This window comes from Borostomias antarcticus, assembly GCF_949987555.1.
Source record: "Borostomias antarcticus genome assembly, chromosome: 17".
In the NCBI taxonomy this organism is placed as follows: domain Eukaryota; kingdom Metazoa; phylum Chordata; class Actinopteri; order Stomiiformes; family Stomiidae; genus Borostomias; species Borostomias antarcticus.
The window spans coordinates 15,113,498-15,140,528 of NC_140250.1; the positions used below are offsets into that span (position 1 = coordinate 15,113,498).

General features: G+C 43.6%; 1 protein-coding gene across 4 annotated transcripts in view; it reads right to left on the reverse strand.

Annotated features, from left to right (window-relative positions):
• usp9 (ubiquitin specific peptidase 9) overlaps positions 1-27,031 on the reverse strand; it is a 50,713-nt gene that overhangs the window by 19,248 nt on the left and 4,434 nt on the right. For all 4 annotated transcript variants that reach the window (XM_084451960.1, XM_084451961.1, XM_084451958.1 and 1 more), the window contains 16 exons: positions 22,028-22,302; positions 16,990-17,135; positions 16,326-16,405; positions 14,959-15,071; positions 12,893-13,111; positions 10,936-11,051; positions 10,541-10,792; positions 10,189-10,327; positions 9,800-9,952; positions 7,665-7,769; positions 7,225-7,431; positions 6,957-7,093; positions 5,346-5,479; positions 5,103-5,193; positions 4,653-4,766; positions 3,903-4,131 (listed from right to left, as the gene is read on the reverse strand). In XM_084451960.1, the coding sequence (XP_084308086.1) occupies positions 3,903-4,131; positions 4,653-4,766; positions 5,103-5,193; positions 5,346-5,479; positions 6,957-7,093; positions 7,225-7,431; positions 7,665-7,769; positions 9,800-9,952; positions 10,189-10,327; positions 10,541-10,792; positions 10,936-11,051; positions 12,893-13,111; positions 14,959-15,071; positions 16,326-16,405; positions 16,990-17,135; positions 22,028-22,135 (2,343 nt within the window). In that variant the 5' untranslated portion in view covers positions 22,136-22,302. The remainder of the gene's footprint in view (positions 1-3,902; positions 4,132-4,652; positions 4,767-5,102; positions 5,194-5,345; positions 5,480-6,956; positions 7,094-7,224; positions 7,432-7,664; positions 7,770-9,799; positions 9,953-10,188; positions 10,328-10,540; positions 10,793-10,935; positions 11,052-12,892; positions 13,112-14,958; positions 15,072-16,325; positions 16,406-16,989; positions 17,136-22,027; positions 22,303-27,031) is intronic.

Here is a 27,031-nt window from a genome sequence, read left to right on the forward strand (position 1 = left end):
ATACATCCCAGCTCGGTATCCATCAGTTGCAGCGGCTCAGAGACAGTCACAGGACTGTCACACAGTTCCACAGGGTTGTGCAGCCTGAAGACAAACGCTCAAGATGGTGCCAAATGAGCTTCCAGTCATTTGGAGCCTTTCAACACAAAGGGCGCCTGAGCTCTTTCTGGATGAGGTATTCTAGCCCTAAGGGTTTCAGGTCAAACTGTAGATTTGTGCGCATGTGTTTGTCTGTGTCTCTTCCATTTGTATATGTGTATTATGAGCCATGTTGTTTTTGCTATTGGTTTTACTATACATCCAAATTGTAATACTCACAAAATTGTAACTCAATGATAATCGGCTGTAAGTAAACATCAACTAACTCTCTAGAAAACCTGGTCAACTAGTAAAAACCAGTGGTCGAAGGGCCTGAGAATCTGTGTGTCTACGCATCTGAGTGTGTGAGCATGTATGCATTTGTTAGTGTTATCACAATACCAACATTTTTGTTTAGATTGACTTTTCAATACTTTTCCTAAAAATCGGGGAAACACTCAAATGTCATTATTGTTCTTTATTTTAGAACACAAACCTTTAGAACAATGCCAAGAATAAATAAATAAAATTAAAAGCAAAATCCCACTCCAAAGGGTCAAAGACATCCAATCCAAGTTGCCCCCATCCGGCACTTGGATATGATGGATCACATTCAACTTGCTCTCTCTGGGAGGAGTGCATTAAACAGTGTTACTCTGAGGCTCCATTGTAAACATTTAAAGTCCAGGTTAACCCAGTTCAAATTTTTGTTATGAGCTTCACACACCACAGGAAAACATGTCATTAACCACCCAGCCAAATCTGATTGATTAAAAATGTCGCTAAGTATATAAAATAAGGCTTCAAAATCGGTTAAAAATCAGCAGCATTCTCTGGTCTGAGACTGTGGGGGCGTGTCTGCTGAAGGCACCGAAGCCACACCCAATTGCGTGGGGAGGGGGTGTGGACGGAAGAACCTGTCAAATAGTACCGTTCTCTGGTCTGCATATTGTCACACTGGCACGCCGTCTCTTTTGTGGTAGGAAGGCACAGCTTTGTGAAAACAGAGGAGTTGAAATTACACCTGTCTAATGAGTCAAACGCACAGATGCTTCCTCCTAACCTACCTCCTGACAAACAACACAGGTAAAACTGTAGCTACTCTATACCAACGCGCCAGTGTTACTGCCCTTAGATGCAAAATACAAAAACAGGCAACGAGGAATGTATGAGTCTGTCCCTATTTTCTCCCTGCCACCTCCGGACCCATTCCTATCCCTAACAGGCGATCCTGTCGTCCCTTGGGATCAATGGAAAAAGTTGTTTAAAATGTACCTTTTAGTCACTGGCTTGAACAGCGCTGATTGCGCGAAGAAGCGTACACTACCGGAGTTCATAATCGGGACAGACTCATCCACTCTCGTTGGCAATGTTATGTGTGAGAATAACGAGCACTCGGCTTCAACTTTCCCGCAACATATCCAACAGAACTGGAATGTTCAGCCAGTAGCCGCCGAGCACCGCTTCGCTGGGAGAGGGTGCGTCTTTCTCCAGCTGCAGCTGGTCTACCTAACCATCCCCCTCGCTCCCGCCTCCCGGTCTCCCGCTGGACAAATATACTGTAACCATTACCGGTGAACCCATACGCACATCAGGTGCCACAAATATGGCAGGCAGTTTCTGTATAATTAACGCTTATAGTCATAATATATCATCCGTAACGTTATTTGGTGGGTGGTCGCCTGGTCGGTGCTGCTAGCTATGTTAGCTAGACTAAGGTTATATACACACTCCCATCTGCAACAAACTACATAGCTAATGTTAGCTATAATTCCTCCTAAGATTACATATAATTCATCATAGCTGACATTACCACATAAATGTTAAGACACATATTTTGTAGATTAACGTAGCAGTGTATTTTCCTATTGCTTACGTTACCTAACTAACGTTATAACGTTAATTAGCTATAAGCACAGCGGTGTCGGCACCAAAGGTTGATGCGACAGGAGGAGAATGGAGGCCGGGGAGGGAGATGGTTGGCTCCGCCGAATTCACCAGGACCAGTCGTGAGTCCGTGAAACCCAAAAGCCTCATATTATAATTGCAGAAGCTTTCGGGAGTGAAATGTTTGCTGCAGAGGCGGGCGCTAGCGGTGACAGACTCCTCTGTAACACCATGGCTCTTCAAAAATGCTAACCATTTGCTTCTCATTTCAGCTTTACTCGGGAGTTGAAAGAAGGAGACCTTATCATCCCATTCCTGCTGGCATCCAGGAAGGATGCATTTTCGTTTAGTTTTATGCATAGGCATTGCTAACTAAGAAAAACTAGCTAATTCTAGACTGCTGGTTAAAACTAGCTAATTCTAGACTCAAGATTGAGCAGGAGAACCGAAGATTCAAATCTGTTCTAGCTTTATATAGTGTTAGGGCGGGGATATGCTAAGAACACCGCTCTACGTCATCAAGTACCGTTTTAAGCCCGCCCAGAAAATCCAGAAATCAAAACTGGTCAAAAACACAAAACTGGTCTAACTTCACAATTCTGTACTACACATGGTTCATCCCATTTTTACATGTTATCAGCAATGCATCACTAACACATAGAATGTGTTTTCAAGCAAATCTCTGATTTTGGTTAACTGGGACTTTCACAAGTGGCTGTACAGACCACTAAGACCCTTATTGCAGGTAATACTGTACAACAGCTGAAGAATTTTGGACTCCAGTTGGACTACAGTTGATTCCATTTTTATTAGGCTAACTAATTCTGCGATTCCATCCGCTGAAATCATAGGGCCCTACTTCAAGCTTTAGGCCTATTTCCGATTGGCAGGTTTAGATTGGCTCTTTCTAGGTTGTCAGGCAATCAGAACCTAGACTTGCCAACGGGACCTGAAACCTAGAGGCCTATAGGCCTACCTAAGAAATTCACGGTTATTGTTTTGTAATTAAAAGGTAGCTTTGCCTACCTTAATCAAAAGACAAATAATACAGTGTAAATGCATTAGTTATAGGCCTATAAAATAATGAAAATCAGTAGGCTATTTTATAGGATTGAGCTTTTATTTTTAAAACCACAATAGGACAATGTCATCGTCCATCGCGATGTTTGGATGTGCACATCGTGATGTCATATTTGAGTACACATCGCCCAACCCTAGTGTTAACTAGCTTTCTGCATGGCAATGTAGGCTGCTGTAGGTATAGCCTATTACTAGGCTTTTAATTCACTCTGTGAGCAATTTTTTCATGGACATAACAGGGGAGAGTGAATTAGTCAACTAAGTCACCTGTTGATCTTGGAATTCTTTGAACAGGGATGTTTGTCCTTCAAATGTTTTGCCAAGTTTTGTGTTACCTCACTTGGTGAGACAGACTTTATAGCACTGCTTGCAGAGTGGTGCGTCTGCGTTAACTGGTTCGCCTCTTCATTGGCTTTGAAAACGAAATACTTCCATAAGGCACTACGGGCTCCCTCTTTATCAACTAGTTGCGTTTTTTCTGAAGCTGCTGCGGCTGCCATCTCTTCTCTCAAAACCAAAATGGTGATCCGCTGTCAATCTCTCTCCATGAGCGCACTCTCCGCCTCGCTTTCTCCATTGTTGTTCTTTACTCACATGTGCCCCGGCTCATCTTACGGCGTTGAATCCGGCTACGTCTACATGACTATCGCAATGTCACCACTGACAGCGTTGTGCTCCAATAGGAAGGCATTTGCGTGCATAAATCAATAAATTAAATATTGAAAAATAAAAAATAAAATAGTTTTTCTCCAAATGCAGTATAGTACCGTTTTGAACACTCTAGTACCGCGGTACTATTTTAGTACCGGTATACCGTGCAACACTAGTGTGTGTGTGTGTGTGTGTGACAGACTGACCCTCCAGAGGTAGTCCAGGCCGATGAGCTCCAAGTCATCCATCATGTAGGCCCTGCGCTTGGCCACCAGCTTTCCCTCGCGGCAGTTGACGGCCTTGAAGAACCTCTCGAAGCACTTCATCCCATTCTCCGTGAGCAGAGACGGGTCCAGCTGCAGAACGTTGTTCTCAAAGAAGTCCTTGTTGATGTCTGGGTCCAGGTCTGGCTCATCCCCCATCAGTTTAGAGTACCTGATGGAGACGTAGAGATGCTCACCTCTCTTTCGCACTCACGCTCGCACACATTGACAAATGGATTGACTATAACAGGGGTTCTCATCCTTTTTTAACTTAAGGCCCACTTTTGATTGTAAAAAATATTCTGAGGACCACCTTCTCAAATACATGAGAACAAAACTGGTGGTCCGTCACTTTTCGCATCCAGAGGGAGAGGGAAAGTTTGCATCCGAGGGAACGTTCGCTAGCACGCTACGTTAGCTGAACACATTCGGATGTGATTGGTGTTGTGATATTCAAACGTAACTGGTGATTGAAAGTATGCATTTTAACTATTTTATGTGAATTATTGAGTACATTTAGATATAGAAACTAGCTCTGTAAATTAGCAAACTATTTTATTCTAACCATTTGGCATTAGGCTACCACTTCCTATGTGGCCCACTTGATGGCGCTCTGCGGACCACCAGTGGACCACTGGTTGAGAATGGCTGGACTACAGGATACTCAGTGCAGCAGTATGGGTGGGGAGTTACCATTTGAAGCAGGCCTCTCGGTCGCAGAGGAACACTGCGTTCTCGGCCAGGCACTTCCAGATCTGCTTGGCCTGAGGAGCACACAGCCATAGCTGGCCATCCTTCAGCAGGAACCTGAGCACAACACACGCAGTTATAAAAACACATCTTCACAATGCGCATGCAGCTATAAATAGACACGCAGCTATAAACCCAGACCGAGCTCGCTGTCATTAACACTTGGCATTATCTTCATACAGCCCTCGAAAAGTTCTTAACTTGGAATAATTGCCGACCTATTGCTACAGCAATTGATCATAATTATTCTGCAAATGAATTGCAAGGCTTTCGTAACGTGCATTAGAGCTGATTTAATTTTTGCACCACAGTTGTTTTCATTGCTATAAAAGCTGGATCTCTTAATTCAACTATTGGATGCTCAGAAAGAACAGACCACCAGTGATGTCATACCTCAAGAAGTTGAGTCTCTCCTGGACTTCCTGTACATGGCTGTAACGACTACCTGCCCTCACTGTCTGGGGGTCAAACTCTGCATGCTCAGCTAGAGAACACACACACAAAAGGTCAGAGGTGAGTCAATACTCTGGGTCACCATCCACGTCAGTGCTCCAAGTACGCTACATTTTTAAAGGCCACGTAAATACTGGATGTAGGCCGGTGCGGCCGGACATCAGACGGAGAGCGGTTGCCTACCTTTGGAGAAGTGCCTCATGGTCTCCATGTAGGCAGACAGATTCTCAGCCACCAGAGTGACCAGCGCATGGTTGTGCTGCAGCTGGTTAATCAGGTCGTGACGGTAGAAAACGTGAGGACTCCTCTGGGTCTGGCTGTAGAGGGGGAAGAGGAGAGGAGACACAGATGGGGGGGGGGGGAGCAGAGCCAGAGAGGAGAGAAAGGAATAAAGAGAGGCATCGAGACAGCAGGACAGAGACAAGGAAGAGTCAAGAGAGACGGGGGCAGAGAGAGACGGAGAGAGCGGAGGACAGGGGGAGAGAAACCGAGAGGGAGGGAGAGGGGGGAGGGGGAGAAAAAGGATGTATATGAAGAGCAAATAACCTTTTGATACAATATTTGTAAACACTCATGGTCCCCAATGAAATATTCAAATTGCATTGATTTTTGGAATTTGGCTATCTGGAGAATTTGTGAAATTGTGTTTGTGTGTGTGTGTGTGTTTATCTACTTGTGTCTCAAGCAACGAGAACGGCAGAATAATTTCGACCACAATAAAATCCCTAAGCTGTTTTGTGTTTGAAAATGTGAGTAAGCCCCCAAGAAATGCCCCCCACCCCACCCCCCGCCCCCCAAAAAATGTCTCCCTGCAAACAGACTGATTGGCGCTGACAGGAGCGGGTAGAGAGGAAACCCAGGCTCAGTCTCAAACCACACCCTAGTCCCCACACAGGACCAGCGTCCGGCCCCTTGCAGGGCTCCCCCCCGGACTGAAGGGCCCTGAGGCCCCGGACACTCCATGGGAGCTAGGGTGCCATTTCAGATCTGACACAAGAAAGGTTTTGCTGAAGCTGATTCATGAATAGACGTTTACATTTCAGATCTGTGTTGTTAACATCAGAACAAATTTGACTTTTTGCTATGTTTTGTTACAAATTGTCATAAAAAAACAATAATATCCCCCAAATTAGCTGTCAACTTACCCCACTAAGTTCGTTTGTATGTTAATAGGCATTTTCTTTCTGAAAAACAACAGGCATGTGTGCTACAAATTTGTTTTATTTACTAGAAACACTACTGCAGTGTTAATTTACGTTGCTAAAGTGTGATGCACATAGGTCCATGTCTATACTACTGTGAGCACGGTATAGGGCATCTTTGACTTTTAGTACTCCATCTAATTAGTTTAAACATGGTGCTGGTATGAGAAGGTCGCCCAGTCAAGACTGTTGACAGAAATGCCCATTTAAATGCAGCTGGCGTGCCTCTACTCCTCTAGAAATGTGATTTAGATGCCAGGGACATCAGTGGTCAAATTATGTGTAAAAAATAAAGGCGGTGCTGTTTAAGGGTGTAGCTAGAGGCAATGTGTAAGAGAACATGACATTTTCTTGAGTGCAATGTTAACACTTCAGATGGAATTGTCTAGAAAACCTTACACTACCGATTAAATACAACAGAGATTCATGCCAGTTCTACACAGTTCATTTATCTCTGTGCCACTGCATCCTCTACCTTTGCTAAGCGTATCTTATCTGCACTTGTAGTCCAACCTCATTAAGTTATAATATACTCAGGACTACATTTCCGTCCCCCCAGTCCCAGAATGACCCTCTGACCCTGTGGGTTTACCTGAGGTTCTGAGGAGCCTCTCCAAACAGGCTGCAGATCTCTCTGATCTGCTTCAAAGCAGGAATCACCCATTTGTCATTGGTTCTCAGCTCCTCTATAAAGCGGTCGATCCACTGGATCTTCTGTGTGTCTCTGTCCTGAAACCACAATGGCCAAACATTGTCAGTACTCAATGCCCACTGGATAGATGGATGGATAGATAGAGATGCATACATGTACACACAGGCACACATTCTATACACACACATTGATACACAGCAGTACATACCTGTGAGCAGCTGTAGTCCAGTATCTTGATGTGAGCGCTGAGTGCCTGGTCCATGATGTCCACGGGCACGTCATCGCTGTGCGCCAGGTTCCACAGCAGGTTGAGCACCTTGTGGGCCATCACGCCATCCTTATCGTCCTCCGCCAGACGCCTGATCAGCTCCAGGAGCTTCTCACGCTGCTTCTTACTGGCATTCGTCCAACTCGCCTGCGTGCACATGCACACACAGGGTTAAAGAGGCACTTAACTCAAAATCGTATTTTTACATTTGTTTATGTTTTCCATGTTTAACAACAGGTGCACTGGTAAGTGAAAATCACATTCAACAGTGAATGAGGTCTGAGTGAACGAGACAGCAAACAGATACACTGACCAATCCTAATTGAGTGATCCATCTGTCCGGCTCCACCTGGTGAACCGAGCTGTACTGGCTGACTCACCTTGAAGCAGTCGAAGAGATGATCCAGCTGCTCTGGGGAGAAGTCCCACGCCAGCTTAGCCAGGAGATCGTGGACATTCTTCACTATGGCCTCGTGTTTGCCGGCCTGTGGGTGACAAACGCATTTTGTCAACTGGTCTCTCATGTTCAGTCTTCACACAAGAACACACACAAAGACAAAGAGACACACAGAGACAAATAGACACACAAACACAAAGGGCCTTTCACGCTATGACCGCAACACATCAGGGATGCCCGTCCTGCTTGCTGTCAGTTGGAAAGTTTATTTTTGCCAACCACTTCTAGAGTTCTAGATTTTCCAGCACAAGTAAATTACGACCACATAGCAACAGTAGCCATTCCAAACACCCATTTTCAGTTATAATGATGAAGCTACGTAATGCTGTATCAATCAGGATTTAGAAAAAAAAAAGTCCATACCATCACAGCTGCACTGAAGATTGAAGATGGTAAATGACATTTCTGTTGCACTTGACAAGACGAAGCATTGTGCATCACTCTTTACTGTTCGGCCCAAAGCTTTTGATACAGCTGATCATGTTTTAAAACTTGGACTTCTTAATTTGGACTCTCAGAACAAGCTGTCGCCTGGTTCTCAAACTACCTTAGACCTTGATAATAGGTCACAGTGCGTTACATATAATGGTTTATGTTTTGATTTTATATCCGTCTATAAGGGCGTACCACAGAGCTCTTACTAGGTTTTATTCAATATGTATATAAATAATCTTTTTGTGCCATATACTGCTGTGCTCTTGTACAGGCCATTGAACACCTGCAAAATGTTTTAATGTTGTCCAAATATTTCAGCTGTAATGCTAATAAGACCAAACTTATGTTATTCACCAACTCTAAGAATAGTCAGCATAATATCCCTTTCTGTGGTAACTCTGGAGGGAAGTATTATAGATGTTGTTAATAAATACATGAAAAGGGTGAGGCTAAAACTGGGTTTTTATTTTATTTTTAATAAGCTGTGCTTTTCTTTTAATGTAAAAAAGTGACTGTCAGTCACTTTTGTATTTGTGTTGGACTACGGGCTTTTGTATGCATGCCTCTGCACAGTGTTTTCATAAGGTTGAGGCAGCTTACCATGCTGCCTTGAGGTTCATTACAAACTGTAAAGCTCAGATTCACCACTGTGAGTTATACTCCCGGGTTGGATAGGCTGCTCTGGCCACCCCTAGACTCTGTCACTGGTACACCTTTATAAGGTAATTCTTGGTCTGTTCCCATCCTCAATTCTTGGTCTGCTCCCATCCAACACATCCATGTGTGTTTTTTTTATCAAAGAAAAAAGTACTGGACAATACTCCTTGCATTCTTTCGTTTCGTTGCGTATGCTTTCGGTCACCTAGTGCCCATATGGAACTTGGGAAAAGGGCATTTGTGTATTCAGCTCCTTTGGCAGTAGCTGCAAAATGTCTTGCAACTCAAGCAATTAATTAGATAAATGTGCTTAAATCCAGAATGAAAGAATTAGTCAGATTCCTTAAATTGTCGATGTTTTTAATTCACCTGGTTGCAAACTGACTAAAATGATCTTGATATGTGAGCTCATCATGCTTTTTTGGTTTTTAGTCCTTTTAAATTTGTTTCCATTTGTGTTGCCTGTCTGTGTTTTAAAGCTACATGAGATATCTCGGCCCTTTGGCGGCCCCTCTGGACGTGACTTCCCACAATTCCCCACTCACTCGCTGTAATGATGGGGAAAAAAATATGACAACAAACGTGCGTGGAGCAGACTGGATTGGAAGATTGTAGGTACTTCAATGGACTTTCTGGAAGGATGGCTTCAAATACTGGTCTTCTTTCTTTTATGTGCATGTACATAAATACGTGGGGCGAAGTGTTTGTTGTCTTCCTGATATTGTGACACGCAAAACACGTCCACCACAAGATTTCCCACCAGTGTGCTAGCCAGTACACTGAAATTCTAAAATAATAAATTACCAGGGTCTCATGCAATCTCATGGCACGAAAACGATTTTGGGGGTCTTGCTAAGGCCAATTCATTAACTAATAGCAAGTAAAGGTGAATATATAACTATAAAAAAGTTCTCATTGAGCTTTAAAGAGACGCACGCACGCACGCACACACACACACACACACACCTGCGCAGCCCAGATATTGTCCAAGTCCTGCATGGTGAGAGCCTTCTCCTTGATCACGAAGCGCAGGATCTTCTCCAGCTTCTCCACATACTGGGGCTGGTGCAGGCTGTCCCTGAGGACGATGGAAAGGATGTGGTTCTGCTGGATCCACTCCTGAGAGGCAGAGTGAGCAAAATAACATTTTGAGTGAGTGTGAGTTAATGGCTAGAAGACACAGAAGGAATAAACCTTATGAAAGGACTGGCAGAGAGGCTGGCAGAAAAGAAAGACAGGCAGAGAAAGAGAGAAAAGCAGAAAGAAAGACAGGCAGAGAAAGAGAGAAAGGCAGAAAGAAAGACAGGCAGAGAAAGAGAGAAAGGCAGAAAGACAGGACAGGCGGGGAATCTCACCGCCATGCGTTCTGCAGTCAGCCACTCCTCCTCCTCAGGGTTGCCATGCCGATGTGTGTAGTAAGACACGCTGGAGATGACCTTGTTGACTTCATTTAGTGCATTCATCTTGCCGTTAAAAGAGGAAATTTGCAATAACCTAGGGATGAGAGGATGACCTTCATTAGTACAGAGCGTGTGTGCGCACATGCACAAATTAGAAAGTTAATGGCAATTAAGGTGCTTGATGATGCAGTAGATATCTCTACTCTAATGATAGCAAGTTTCCATTATCAATGGAATTCAATTACTAAACATAACTGATTTACAATGACAGCCGCCTTTAACTATGACCCAACGGTTTCAAGCTCACCTAAGAATCATTTTTAACCTAAAAATCTCTAAATTCTTGACGGTCTCCTCCTGCCCTGGGACTCTAGAGGCCAGGCTCTTCAGGGACTTGATGATCATGGACAGGGCGTCATTCTTGGCTTCATTCTTGGCCTCCTTCTTCAGCTCCTCGTCGGTCAGGTTCTCCAGGAACTGAGGCACCATCTCGATGACGGGGAGGAAGTACTTCTTCACTGTGTGCAGCGTGAGGAACTCGTAACACTGGCCGAAAGGCCTGCAAGACAACAACACACGTTGATGAGGACAGAGCAGACACTACGGTGATGAGGAGCAGGCTGAGGTGTCACCATGCAGTGTGTAGTGAGACCTGGTTCAATCAGTGTGGCTGCCCTTTTTTATTCTATTTTTTTTACTCACTTGATAAGTGCAGCGATGATCTGGACGTTCAGTGCTTGGCCACTCATGAAGCGATCGTGCAGCATTTGAAACCCGTTTAACGTGCCAAATTTGTTAATTAAATCCACCAACCAGCCCTGTAAAATGAAGAGAAAGAGGGAAAACTGAACGCTTGAGTAAAGATCCGAGCGAACGGTTCCATCTGCACACTAGGTAGCAGTCTGGGCTGGCCTTGAATAAGGAGAAAATGCAGACAGAAACAAACAAACCCACACCACACAGGTAGCAGAACTGGGCTAAGTGCCATCTAAAGCAGACAAACAGCTGTAGAGCTCTGCTGCAGTAAGGTTCATATATTGGCCCTCGGCCCACATTGTATTCAGCAAACTTTTATGGTTTCAGTAAGAACAGCTCCCCCTCTCCCTTTCTCATTTACACCACCACTCCAGATCCAGACTCTAATGCATCCCTCTTTCCAGGCCCCGAGCACGGTGGCATTCTCTTTGTCCGGCTGGGCTCCTTGGGGCTAGGCCAGAGAGCATCGCTCCACATGGCATCAAGCCAATGAGACACGATGCAGGCTAACTGCCAATAGAAGGAGAACGCCCCGCTTCTGCATTGCTGTTCCTATAGAAACTGCAAGGGGATGTGACCTGTAGAGCTCGCAATGATGTCTAATCGTCTCACTGTGTCTAAATGAGGTTTGGCTGGATGGTTTAGAGCTCCGACATCTCCTCACAGTTCCTGACTATTAAAAGATTTACCCAAGTCTACCAGCTGATGCAAAAACAAATTCGCTCAAGTCAAATAAAATGTCACGGCTGTAGGAGACAGGTGATTCAATATCCTCTGTCTCAACAGAAGAGGCTATTGTCTACTCTTTGGTCAGTCCCTTCCTCAGTTGGGGAAGTCAGTTGTGTGTGTGTGTGTGCGTGTGTGTGTGTGTAGTGTATCCCACCGATCTCCCCCCAGTTTCATAATGAACCCTTCCTCTTTCCAAAACCTGATCAAATAAAATCTCGAGACCGCTAACATCGTGCCTGGTTGTGCACACTATCCCTTCAACCTGTACCCTCTACTTACAGCCTCATTATCCCAATTTGCTACACACACAGTACACACACAGTACACACACAGTACACGCACAAAAGCAAATCTAACTGTGACAGTTCAAATCATCCAATGCTGCGCCCTCACGGCTCCTGTCAATCCTCCGGTGCGTGTTGCAATGATTTCAGTAGGCTAACTCAAATGATCAAAATCTCATAACTGTCAACACTTCCATCAAATCAAATCAAACTTTATATAGCACATTTCATACACAGAGGCAACACAATGTGCTTTACAGAGAGCAAAGGGGGGATGGACATCTGTAGATCCTACCCCTACATTTTCCAGAGAGAAGCAAAAAACCCGCTCACTCAGGGGCTGAAATAGGTGAGCAGTAAAAATTCTTCCCTGACCGCTCTCAACGAAACGATTGAGCAAGCTTCTGGAAAAATGTTTAAATCTATTCATTAGGAACATTTACAGAGCACTAAACATGGGCTAAATACTTCATAAGAGACAGGACTATCAGTAGTAGAGTAGATAAATAGTTAGAGCTACCTACATGGTAGTCCATTTTGTGTTAGCTATCCCTGTAGTCCATAATAGGATATTTAAGTGCATCTCATAATAAGGCACAGTAAGCACTCTAGACAGGCTCCTATAGAATATAGAGTAAACTAGGTATTGCCGCTAAGCAGAAGTGGGGAAACAAAATGCAGAGAGCCATCAGTTCAGTAGCTCGCTAGCGATCTATCTGCTACACTAGCTGCTTGTCATCCCATTTGACAGTGTATGCTAGATAGATCAGACAATTATTGCCTTGTCAACCGCCCTCAAGACCTCCCCCTCTCCACAGCTACACTCCAATCCTGTGCGAAAATACTACCGTGTATATATTTGTATGCAAGTGTGTGTTTGTGCCACCTACCTTAGGTGAGCGAGGGTCAGGGGGCCTGGCGAACAGCTCGTCGTCGGCCAGCTGCGCCCCGGCGGGCACAGTCTCAGAGGGGCGTGTTCCGTTGTAGATGTGGAACTTGCAGTGGGGGTTGGCGGCCATGGCCAACAGCTCCAGCAGAGGGAACCAGTCCTGAGAGAGCTTGGCTACACACAGCTCCACTAGACGGTGTGTGTTGTTGATGATACACCTCTGTGAGGATGGGGGGAATGAAACCAGTTTGTTACATGTCTCTTAACATAGCCTGCTGTTTGTTAGGAGACGGAGGGAGACCGTTTACAAGCCCTGATTACATTTAAGCAGCCTGGATAAAATAAGCCTGTCATTGTGCAAATCTGTTACACATGAGATGAGGAAAGGTATGACTACTTTTGCCGATTTCAAGTGCCCACCCCCAACCCTGAAGAACTTCAGCAGCATATCAGCATCTATTGGTACAGATTAGTAGGGCTGCCCCCAAAAGACAAGTAAACGTTAGTCGACGAGAAGAGTCTTAGCCGACCAAGTTTTCAATAGTTGTTTAGTCACAGTGAAAAAAACAACCTCAAAATCCATTTGGGAGCTGCACAATTATTAAGACTGTCAGGCAGGAAATCATCCAATCATTGCGATAATTTTGAATGTTTAAAGAACGACCCCAATAAGGTGACATGCAAACTCTGCAAGCAAACATTTGCCTATCATTCAACGACATCAAACATGACATGATCTGAAACATGTAAGTAGCCCAACTTTAATCTGGCTAAATAGAGCGGCCATGCTAGGTGGCTAACCTAGTATGTCTGCTCAAGATATCCTAGATAATTTTATGGGATATCACATATTTGATTATTCCCATTATGCTAAATAATTTAACATGAACACATTTAATTTTACATAACGAAATTCCAAAGTTACATGCGAGTGTTCGTGGGGACTGCAAGCTAAATTGCTTAGCCTAGGCCGGCTTCATTATGAGAGACAGAGCTCACTTCTCCTTGACAAACGTGGACAGACTTGTGTTCCTTTCTCATAATATGAGAAGACTGAGATCGGGCTGCTATCGGCCAACTGTGTTGAAAAAAACAAAATGTTGTTCGGTCTCCTTGCTGGTTGTTTTGACACATTTAAAATCAGTCTACCACTTATTCCGTTACAGGCAGCTGCTGCGACTCACTCCATACAAGCACTTGTAAACAAACTATTTTGTTTTTTTAAGGAACGAGCAATAGCTCCATGGGAACGACTAGTCGCTTGAATTAAGGACTACTAATTGAGCAGGAAAATCTTCAGTCAGGGGCAGCCCTACAGATTATAGCTGTGGAACAGTGGACAAAGGCACGATTGCATCTCGGTTCCGGAATCATCCATCTCTCCTCTCCTCCCTCCGCAGGGTGGACAATAGAACTGCAGAGTCATGGAGGCAGCAGATGTGGTTTCACCTGAGCCCCTCTCAGGTCAGCTCCACTGAGGGTCAGGAGACCAGGGTTCTGCTGAGATGCACCTCAGCTATGTGTCTACCTGCGGTATACTTGCTTTTAACTATGTGTACATGTTCACCACGCTTTTCCTGCATTCCACTGGATCGTCGGCTGCGGTTGACTATGCATGTACGCAAAAATTAACATGCCGCAAAATATGTGTGACACTACGCAGACACGTTGCTAAAGAGCAAATATATTGAGGGCTTAAGGGCTATGGTTGGCCTGTGTGTGTGTGTGTGCGCACGCCTGCGCACATCTAGATGGATGACTCACTCTTTAGTAAGAAAGGCACTTCTAATCAATCTCACCAGAAAAGCCAGACCCTAACCTCCAATGAAAAGAACATTGATCACCCCTGGCCATACTTCTCTCCTTCCTCCCCGCATATCAGGGAGCTAATCGCAAACTCAATTTATAGACAAGTCTCAGGCAGAGGAACTGAAGACTTCCTTTGAGATCTCAACAAAGCAGGACAGAAATCATTAACAGATCAGATGCTACCGAATCACCAGGTTGCTGCAGAGACAGAGAAAGCTAGGGTGGGGATGAGAAGGTCAGAGAGAAAACGAGACTCACGTGGATCTCAAACTTCCAGCCACTGACAGCCTCATCGGTCAGGATCTTGGTGAAGGAGATCGTCAAGCCGTCTCTGAAAAACCTCTGGCACGCCTCACACTTGACGTCCAGTCCTTCAGAGAGAATGAGGGAGTGGTTAAGACATGTTTATAAAGTGAAACAGAGACAGCGAGGAGAGCCTCTGATAAGAGCATGAACTGCTCTCTTTGTCCTGGTGGATGACATTAAAAATATTTTCACGTTTCATCCTGTCCTTTAGGCTGAACTAGAGGTGCACCTATCATGAATTTGTATGGCCGACTCCGATGGCAATTTTTTTTGCAGCCAATTCGGACGATGCGGATAACTGTTTTTTAAAGGTGAAAAAAAGGACAAGTTTTAAAATAATGTTTAGGGCTGTCGCTGTAACAAGCTGAGTTGGAAAACAACCATAACCGGTGATCAGAGACCCCCCGATGGTCGCACATAAAGTCAGTTGTATAATTATGTAAAAAAAAAAAAGAGTTATGGAGCTGTAGCCTGGCTTTGCTATCCTGATCACGAGCTCATTCTGTTTCTCTCCGCAGATCAGTCTGCCCACATTCCCATTCGACTGAGTTCCACATGGCAGATATTTGCCATGCCAATAAAAACTGTTTATCTAATATGGAGTGGGTTTGATAGAAGGACTGCACCCTTTTGATACAATGACACCACATTTTCTTTTTCCGATTGGTTACAGGGCTATCCAATTGCATCCAGAGGCATTTTGGTCAGCGACCGTTGATAAAATAAACTCAGCAGCTCCAGACCCTTCACATTTTGCGAATTAGGTCTGGCAAAGCCTGGCTAATGGAGCTGCTGGTCGCAGCTAGAAAAATAGAAAGTTGTTTTGTGTGACCTTAATTTTGAAATTCCTTTTCGTTTTGTGGGCTAGATCATATTACAGAGACATGTGAAACCCACAACAATCCCCTCGCTCTATGGAAGCACAACTAGCGATTCATAAAAATAGATTGATGAAAACAACCGTTTCGCGGCAGAAAATACATTTTTTTAGAAGCTTCATTCTCTATATACTTGGCTCGCACTGGATTTTTAATTTCTTCTACAGCCCGCCGAATTACACCAAAGTTATATCGGTGAGTCAAACGTCTTATAATATGCCGTAAATAAGGTCCAGGTGGTCGAAAAAGAGCCTTTTCCTTTAAACCATATAATATAGGCCTACTAGTGTTTTTTAAACCAGCCAAAATACAAAATAAATCGGCCAGTCACCAGTTGCACGTTAAAGGGCAAACCCGGCCAGTTCCAATCTAGGCTGGTAGGATCGGTGCATCCCTAGTCTGAACACAGTCAAGTCAAGCAGATTGTGATAGTGTTCTTACCTTTTTTACTGAGATCTATAGCAGCTTCTAGAAGGACCTCTAACTCTCCCTTTGGCAGGACTGGAACAACCCAACGGGGCCTAGAAGCACAAACAGTGTGTGTAAGAATATACAATACAAATAACATTTGATTTGATGTGAGACGCACACATATCCATGAACATCAACACTCCTTGTGCCGGGGTCAACATGGGTCGAGTAATATTCATGCCAGGGTGGCTGAGTTGGAAAATCATTCAATTTTACAAAGCAAAAGATGGTTTCTGCCTGTACACGTGCATCTCAGAAAATTTGAATATTGTATTCATTATTTTCCGTAATTTAATTCAAAAAGTGAAACTTTCATATATTATAGATTCATTACACATGTAGTGAAATATTTCAAGCCTGACTGCCTCCATGCCACGCTCCACGCTGATGCAGTAATTTGTGCAAAAGGAGCCCCCACCAAGTATTGAGTGTAAAAACTTACATACTAAACATACTGTACATCATAAAGATTAAAACAAAAAAGGCTTGAAATATTTCACTTGGTGTACTGGATCTAGAATACATGAAAGTTTCACTGTTTGAATTAAATTATGGAAAATAATGGACTTTTTCAACAATATTTAAATTTTCTGAGATGCACCTGTATGTGTGAGTGCACTTGAGCGTGATTTACCTGTTAATCATGTCGTCCAGCTTGGCCAGGTCAGTGTGAGGGAAAGCTGGCTCCTCCTCCTCCAGCTGAGGGGGTCCGTCGCCCTGACCCTGCTCCTCCCCTGGGCTCACTGGAGAGTTCTCATTAGATGAGTTGGGAGAGGATGTCTGAAACACACACACATATACCTATAACCTTCTTCTACACATACAAACACATCTAGTAACAAATATTACCTATATGACACAGGCTTTGTGGTTGTCTATGTCCATAGTCAATACTGTTCTTAACAGGGATATTCGTGGGGAAGACTAGTTAAGAATAATAACCATGATGAACTGTCAATGAAACTGTGTGTGTGTGTGTGTGCGTGTGCGTGTGTGTGTGCGCGAGCGCGCGAACAGGGGAAGCAATATCTCTTCTAAAGCGCTCCTCAATAGGCTCAACTGCCATCTAATCACAATCTTCCATGGTGTGATTCAGATTTATCAGCTTATCATTTCCCACCAGGAGATTGAAAAACAGCACTAAGCAAGTGTGTGTGTGTGTGTGTGTGTATGTGTAGTGCTTCTCAGTCTATTCCTTCTCTGTGTTAATAACTGTGTGAGCAATGGTTGTGACGTCAGTTTGTTTTTTTATTTTTGTGAATCTGCATGTGAGAGAGAGAGAGAGAGAGAGAGAGAGAGAGAGAGAGAGAGAGAGAGAGAGAGCGCGAGCAAAGAGCAGAGCTGCATAACTTGGGAAATGTGGGGGTGTGTGGAGAAGGCTCCTTCTGCTTGGCTGACCTACATAGGCAGCTTGCCTCTCACGTCTCCCCACTACTCATCTCTAACACAGAGAGAGAGAGAGAGAGAGAGAGAGATACTTTTTTATCTATCACTCAGGGGCTTGTTTCATTGATGCCTCTCTCCATCCTTCTCAATCTATCCCTCCCCTTTCTCCCTCCCTCCCTGTGTGAGGTAGGTATGAGCACAGACTGTTGAATGAAACAGTGCTGCAGTGTCTCCACTCCTGCAGAGACACTGCCTCCCCTTCAACTCCCTCTGCAGGTTCATTCAATCACACCAGTCTCTCTCTGTCTTTCTCTCAATGCTCTGTGGCCACTGGTGCAAGAACACATCGTAATACATCAGCACAGGTGCATTACTACACTGAATTATCACTACATTGATAATCCAAGGGGGGAAAGTTTGGGTTAGGACTACAAAGTGGACTGGGGGAGAGAGGGAAGCAGAAACAAGATGATGGACAAATGAGAGGATGGTAGGCAGCAGGGAGAGGGAGATACTGTGTAGTGCAAAATCGGCAGAGTAGATAAGAATGTAGGTAATAGTGAAGAGAGGCACAGAGAGAGAAGGGTTATTTGAGAGAAGGTGGAACAGAAGAAATTATATTGAGGATGAAGAATGGAGAGATGAGAGTGCAAAGGAGGTGGGCAGAGATAGAGATGACCCCATTTAGTCGTGTGGTCCATTGTTTTGTCGATGGGGTGTTGGTGGACCCAGATTTGTTTCGGTCAAGTAAAAAAACAAATATAAATAAAAAATCTACACAGCATGAGACCATCTGCGTCACAGTTCGTCACACTTGCCAGTAGAATAATACATCCTGGATGCTGTGTCCTTCATTCTTAACATAGCTAGGCCAGGCCTATATGGTCTTAAACTATATGGTCATTAGAAATCATTAGCCTATTGTTACTCATTTGTGTCATTCACTTAATGAAGTTATAAAACATGAGACAAGCGCAGTGTACATATACGCCTAGTTGTTTTCTTCTTTTTTTTTTTAATCCACCAATTGGGGAAAAACGGACAACTGTTGGTTTGTCCGTTGATATGATCTTTACACGCCTTTCCCCACTTGCTCCAGCACGCATGCGCACAAGCCAGCGCGCAGACTGGCTATTCTCCGGCTACACTCGCGGCTCAAAACGATATGGACGTCCGTCATATTCTAATTCATTTTCTAGATCCTCTAAATCTGACAAATATTCAGCCATATTGCACACAATATTCTAGGCACCAACAATCCGATCGTAGCGCAGAGAATGTGAGCCGCGAGTGTAGCCGGAGAATAGCCAGTCTGCGCGCTGGCCTGTGCGCATGCGTGCTGGAGCAAGTGGGGAAAGGCGTGTAAAGATCATATTACAGAGGCTAAAGACCCCATATTTGAAAACCACAACAATGCCTCGCTTTGAGGAATCTCAACTGTCGATTCATCCAATCTGATTGATGAAAACAACCGTTTAGCGGCCGAAAATAGATTTTGAGAAACTGCATTCTCGTTGCCCCGATCACCGCCATTACATGGATATACTGGCTCGCGCTGGATTTTAAATTTCTTCTACAGGCCTCCAAACTACACAAAAGTGATCTCGGTGAGTCAAACTTCTTATAATATGTCGTAAATAAGGTCCAGGTTGTCAAAAACGAGCATTGTCCTTTAATGTTCAATTATGAAGAAAAGCAAACAAAACCTCTCATCCCACATTTTTCAATCAATTAACACCAAACTTGCTACACTGGATCTTCAGACTGTAATTCACAAACTCATTGACCATATTGTTGAATTATCAAAATCGAGCTTACAATGCATCAAAATGTTTTACGATGCAAAATGAACATTGAAATGTCAACTTTCTTGTTGTCTTCCTATTCTCTCGCTTATTGCTCCTAAACTTGTCGGTAATTGCCTGGCCCCGCCTCATCGCTGCGTAGCAGCTTTAATTATTATTTTTTTATATCAAATATTCTAACTTTAAGTTAGTATGTCAGGTCTATGGGCCGGTTACTGGTTTCACAGTATACCACAGTAAAACCACTAATATTCCGTTCAGACGGTATGCACTGACGGTGTGCTTTCCATAACTTCAGTCGGAATTTTGAGTCCCCAGCAGCGTTACTAATTCCTAAAAACTTGGTGGAGCAGTGAGTTTATCTGTAATGTAATGTAAAGAGTTTGTCCATCACCCATCAGCTGACGATGTGAGCTATAACAGGCTAAACTAGAAATGGTGCTCAGAGCGCACAGACCTCTGCCCTTAAATGCATTCTGTTGCTCTGTGTAGTGTAGCACGGTATAGCGATACTAGAAAGGTACCATGATACCCTGCCATCAAAAACGGCCTTATTTCTGACTAAGTGTTGATGTGTGACAGTGGGGCAGTGTGCGTCTCTCTCCTTCTCTCTGTCCCTCTGGGCTAGTGTGTGCGTGTCTGTGTAGCGCTCTGCTTCTCTCTGTCCCCCTCTGCTACTCCCTAGTGCGCGTGCCAACTGTCACTCCAGCATCCAGTTCACCGCACAACTTTTAGACCGTTTGCTTATGTTTGCAAACGTTTGGAGCGAATGTTAGCGGGAAAAAAAAACTTAAAATGCAAAGAACGTTCATGAAGGAAAGTGAAAGGGCTGCTTAGTTGGTTACACTAGGTGGTGGCGGAGGATTTCCAAAAGCGCCTATTTGGAAATTTCAATTTTAAACCTAATGCTAATAGGGAACCTCATAACATTTATGAGGCATTCTGTAAACTCTGGAGTAATAACGTGAACACCGTTGCTTTGTGCTGCGAACTGTGATCTACTCTGTTCTAAACAAGTGGACAGAGTGAAGGAGAGGGGATCAGTAGCTTGGCTCCAGCCCCCGAATCTGAATGCCAATTCAATCTGAGTTTCAGGCTAAGAGAGCAGACTACTTTCAGTTTATAATTCTAGTGTCCCAAGCTTATTATTTTAGAAAATAATTAAATGAAATATATCGCTAAATATTTTGATTTATTAAGTTTAAATACTTCACTTTCCTGCTCTGCCTCATCAGACAGCAAACACTGAGATCAGGCTACAACTGACATTGTATTATGCCATTTGCCTACTTTTCCTGTGGTATCGTTTCAGTATTGGTATTGAAATATTTTAGCAGGTATCGTATTGAAGTTATAATTGTGGTATTGTGACAACACTAGCTCTGTAATGCCAAAACTGAATGTGTTCTAAATTGGCCCATCACCACGTTTCATGAAAAGTTGTCTGGTAGTTTTGGCGTATAATCCTAGTCAAAGGCGTGTTTGGGCGGGTTGGATTTGCTCCAGAATTTAAAGGGTTGTTAATTGACCCATGCTAAATCCCTCCACCAAATTTCATGTAAAATCAGTCTTGTAGTTTTAGCATAAACCTGGTCTAAAAAAAAATGTATGAAGGTGAACGGCCGGCCATGTTTGGGCAGCGCGTGGACCCACCCTGTGATTGGGATCCAGACAGACACACAAACGCACACCGCTGTCGCTGGGGCAGAGGTAACAAAACATTTGCACAGCGAGCCGAGCCTAACGAATTTCAACTCCGGTTGCGCTCTTGTCATGAATTTCAAAATAAAGGTCACGCAAAACAAATGTACTTTTTGTGATTTGACTGAAAACATTCCAGCGGATATATCCTCTCACCTCACCACTCCAAACTTAATCCAGGAAAGGTGAACATGCTCACATTAAGGAATCATAACCTCTGAAAGTGAGCAAATGTGTAGAAAGTGAGCATGTCTGCAAAAAAAACAAGCTAGGCTGGTTGAGCTCACAGGTCTCACTTAGACACTTTTTAGACTTTTTGTAGAATGCATTTTAAACGATCAGATCAAAAGTGGACAGCGAGACACATCGCCGTCTATCATGCGTCTCCAAATGTGTCCAGCTGACCACTTGTGTTCATATAGTAACAATAGTAACTTACTCACTCATGCATGCATGCGTGTCACACAAATCTTCCATGTAGATAAATCCAATAACTAGAAATGGTGCTCAGAGAGCACAGACCATACATAGGGTGCGTTATAAGATAGAGAAAGAAGAGAGAAAAAAAAAGGAGAGGACCTATAGGGACCCCCTGAAAAAATCCTAGGGGAAACACTGATGTCAATGACTGACGTCCTTGCATGTTATAGTTTATTTTATGCGTATTTGTTAATAACCAATTAATGAGTCAGTTAGCAGTGAGTCAGCAATGAGTCAGATAGCGGTCCGAAAAATTTGCCAAAATGTGCATCCCAAGTAGGGTGTGTATGTGCGACTGACCTGGTTCTGTGGTAGTGGGGGCTGGCTCTGGGCATCGGGAGCCTGGCCCTGTCCCTGGCCTTGGCTGTCGTTGCCCCCCACCGGAGAGCCACGCGTGGTGGCCGTCATGCTCGCCACAGGGCAGATCTTGGCAATCTTGGCCTCTTAGGGAGCGCTGATCAGGAGGGAAATCACAGCCACCTCAGCCTGGGAGCAGAGGGAGGAGAGCCCGTGCAAGACAAAGAGGGAGACAAGCACCTGGAGGTCTGGACGGGCTGCTGAGACCATTGCATAACCTAGACACAAGAGGAGAAGGGAGATGGGAAAATGTTAGGGTGATGAATAATTATCAGAGGGTTAGCTGGTTATGATGGTGACGGATTATCATAGTAGGCTAATGGATGGCTGAAAATTGATGACTAGGGCTGCAACAACGAGACATCAATACAATTTTATTATATAAATAGTTGGCAAAGAATTTCATTATCGATTCGTTGGGTCCATGTTATGCTGTATTTGAAAAGGTTTCAATACAAATATTGTGCACAAGAGCTGTGCTCTTCTCTCCAACGGCCAATTGACACACACACACACCCACACACCGCTGCAGTTCCCACGTAGCCCTGCATCCTCTCATTCACTTACTCTAGGTACTGCCTTCTCATAAGTTGTAGGGCCCTATGAATTCTGTTTAAATTTTTATGGATACAGTGGGCCTCATTCACCAATATCCTCCTAAGTTCTGTTCTTAAATTTCTTCCTAAGAACGTTTCTAAAGAAAGCTCCCGTCTGATTAATGTGGTCGTAAACCGCCGGATGAGTTCGCACCTGCCTTCTCTTAATGGTGAATCCTAGTTCACCCGAATTAGCATAGGTAAACTCCCCTCCAGCCCCATATAAGGACATGCAACTACAGGGTCATGTGCACATGTCACTTCTCTGAATGATTACCAGTCATCTGCGCCCTCGACTCGCTAACTTTTCGATAGCATAATGGTTCAGGTGGGGTTATGTCAGGTGCATTGGCAAGTCAGAGGACTGTAGGTCGAATTCAGCGTGGGCAATCAAAATCAGATTTTAATTCAGCCAAGTAGGCTTCCTACTATGAAGAATTTGCCTTGGTGCATATATAGCGAGGCAGAACAGTGCAAAATGTCAACGTGATAGAATACAATATACAATAACCTCATTCTACAAAAATGAAGTTATTAAATAGCCTACACAGCTGTCAACGCAGCAAGCCCAAACAAAAAACTAAAGACCGGACTCCACCTGTCATATTTAGCAGTGTCAGTAAAATGCATGGGACGATATTAGCCTTCTCGTTCAGTTAACAGAGAAGGGCACAAGGTTGGACCCGGTGCATCGGAGATATTATTGGGCAGACAGCACTCTCGCTTTGTAAAAGTAGATTTGAAGTAAACGCAATCACAAATCATTTTAAATGAATATGTCTTTCGCACTAATAGTCCGTAGCCTACTTAAGACTGCTCTTCCGTGTTCGTAGATTCTGTTTCCCACGTGAGAACTTTGGTGAATGCCAGAATCTTCTTTGAAACGGTGTAAGTGAAGTTTAAGAAGAAATGCTTCCTAAGAAATTCTTAACTTGACGTGAATGAGGCCAAATGTTTTGCGATTTACGGTGATTTAGCGGCAACGTTCCTGCTGAAATTGGCAAAACACGGGCAGTATGTTCTATCCATTTTTTGCCCGATTGCTTTTCCAAGCGAACCTGGGTCAGTACAATGCGGGATTTTCAGATAAACTCTTTCTGAATGATCAAGTAATATCAACTGCCTGTGGAATTCCTGCAGAAACTAAGGGTGTGTTAAGTAGCTGAGCGCTCAGTCAGCGATCAGTGATCAGAATTCACTTAACGGGTTGCTTAGTTACGCTCAGACTGATCTGCTCAGAGCACAAGTGAGCAGTTTTGAACTATGATCTCTTTGAGCCAAACACCATGTCATAATCATCATCACCTGGGCAAAAAAAAAACAAGGGGCGCGTTTTGGCTTGGTAATCACTGGGACGCTGCTCGCTAATCACACATGATTGACAACAGGTGAAAAGTTCTTGGTTAGAGCAGACCATTAAGTGGTTTTAAAAACCGCTCAGAGTGAGCATTCACTCACTGAGCGCTCAGCTACTTAACACACCCTAAGTAATAACGCTGTGTTTCTTTGCATATAGTACTAATGCTAGCTAGCTAACACAAACTCCCCTTGTGCCTCAACCCGGATGCTCGTCTCATTATATACGTTAGAGTTAGAGTAACGTTAGTGGAATGAAATTAGTAGACTTCTAGTTTATGAATAGATCATTAAAAATGATCAAATGTTAAGAAGTGGACATCATTTGATTCCCCTCAGCCTACAGAAACTAGCTTTCATTGTTTGTAGTCGAATTGTGTCATATAGCCTGGTGGTGTCTAGCTAGCGAATGCAGTAACAGCGTGCAACCGTGGAGATAACATGGGCACTATCATGTTTAGTCAGGGAGAGGGGACAGTGAAATTTGTCACAGTGGCAGAGTGTGGATGGTCTAGTCTAGCCAGTTATATTTTAGGTAGCATCGCGCCGTCAACAGCCCTCATTCTCTAGCCCGCCAACTTGCTTAGCTGAGCTCATTTGCATATGAAAAAAACCCCACTCAATATGATCTTGTGGTCAACAGAGGGGTATAGAGGCATGCTAGAAAGCTTATAGGCTCTTTGCACAAGCTCCACTACTTCCTGAAATTCTACAGGCATCTTTATTTCCTGTCCTATACTATTGGATGAAAGTGATTAATCAGGTGTGCGGCACACCTGATCACAACTGATTAATCACTTCCATCCAATAGTATAGGACAGGAAATATGCCTGTAGAGTTTCAGGAAGTAGTGGAGCTCGTGCAAAGATCTCATTCTGAGTGGTATTTTCAGCAAAAATACCCAAAGACATGTTTTGGGGACCCCAAAGACTTATATTAAATTGTTGAAAATTAGCATAAAAGGACCCCTTTAAGATAGCCTCCGCTGAAAAGGCAGCTTTGGAAGCTCGATTTGAAGGAAGGAAATTCATGCCTAACAGCTGAAGAAAGCTAGGATAACGTCAAGGATGGAAGAAGTGCATCTGGCTGGGAAGATAGCTGCAGCTGATGCCAAAATTAAAGTACTCTTAAGCACTCAGTCTGAGCGACAACGGAATGCTATGGGTGCCCGATACGAGGAAGCAAGCAAACCATATGTGCCAAACAGTGCAACTAACATTACTAACATGTCACCTATGGACTTCATCCCAGTGGGTACTGTACCTAAGAGAGCAGTCAGGGGTATCTAAGGTAGCTCTCAAGGGGGCGCTAGGGATAGCAATAATGGCAGGCATTGAAGCCATGTACTACGAAGTACAAGTACATGAAGACCAACAAGAGTTTCTCAGGTTACTTTGGTGGCCAGAAGGGGGTACGACTAAGCCATTGGAAGTATACCAGATGAAGGTTCATCTCATCGGAGCTGTATCATCCCCAAGCATTGCCAACTTTGCTTTGAAGCAAACAGCATATGACAAATATAGCATGGAGGTACTTGATACAATCAAACATGGCTTTTATGTGGATGATTATCTCAAGTCTGTTGTTTCCAGGAGGCAAGCGATCAAGCTGATAAAAGACCTTAGGGAAGCATGTACTCTAGGGAGGCTTTACTCTAACCAAATGGATCAGCAACAGCCAGGAAGTACTCAGAATTGTTCCTGAGTCACCGAGCCACATTGGTACAACATATTGACATGGACAGAATAAAAACCATCTCTTGAAAGGGCTCTAGGCATCCAGTGGAAGATCCAAAGAGACTTCGGGGCACAAAGGTCTGGTTCGGAGTGTCTTGGTTCAAACCAAAACGAACATTCTGCAAAGGCCAATTGATAAGCTCTGCTTGCTCTTAGAATCTGAAGATTGAGCAAATATGAACTGTAAATCTGATACCCAATCCCCTGACCACTATGCACACACCAACCCAGATACATAGATGAACTTTTCACCTTCACACCACATCTATTACACTGGACTACTATGATTTCCTACCCTATGGACTATATATCGTGGTAATGCCACTATAGATACCTATGCAGCATGGACTTCATAGGGGGGGATTGATGTTAATACAAAAAAATAAAAATGGAGGAAACATTTTTCAATGTTGTAAATGTTTATTGATTACTTATGGTAGGTGATATGGTGTTATGTTATAGTTTCTGATTTCTCATGTTTATATCCTGATATATGTGCATTCTGGCTCCATTGAGTGGTATTGAAAATTAATAATAATTTCCGCTATGGCGTCTCCAATTAGGGGCCAGTATGTTGTAGCTATAATAACTTTAGTGATAATGATGATTTTGAGTTCATGTTTGTGTAAAAATAATAATATGGTATAAATATGACATTGGTTAACATATATTTTGATTATTGATGAAATGACTGGTGACCAACCTGTGATTTACCTGATACTTGATAACGGATAATTGTGTGTGATGCAGGTGACACACCTCCTGAGTGGTTGGTTCCTCCCTTAAATTTGTGAATTAAATGTTTGTTTGGCGAAGTAAGATGGCGGAGAGCAACAGTTTTCTGACCACACATTGCATATTGTAATCTTGCGTTTAATTTTGTAGTACAACAAAATATGAAAAACAAAATATAAAAACAATATACAACTTCTCCGTGCGTGCTTTATGGACTATGTGTGTCAGCAACTCCCTGCCTAACCTCATGTGGCTACATGTTTTGATCATGGATTAGTGACTTCACAACAGAATATTCCACTTATCAAGGCAAGTACTTCCATACAGAGTTCTACTACTGTAGGCTACCTGTTTCATTAACTGAAAAAAGTAATGCAAGTGATGCAAGAATCTAGGCAATAGGCAAATGCAGAATAGGCAACCTATGGAACGAGCTCCATAATAATGAGCTCCATAACTTTTCCATCCATCACCGACATCTCCATTGAAGTAGCCTACATAACTGTCAGCCTCTGATGAGCTTG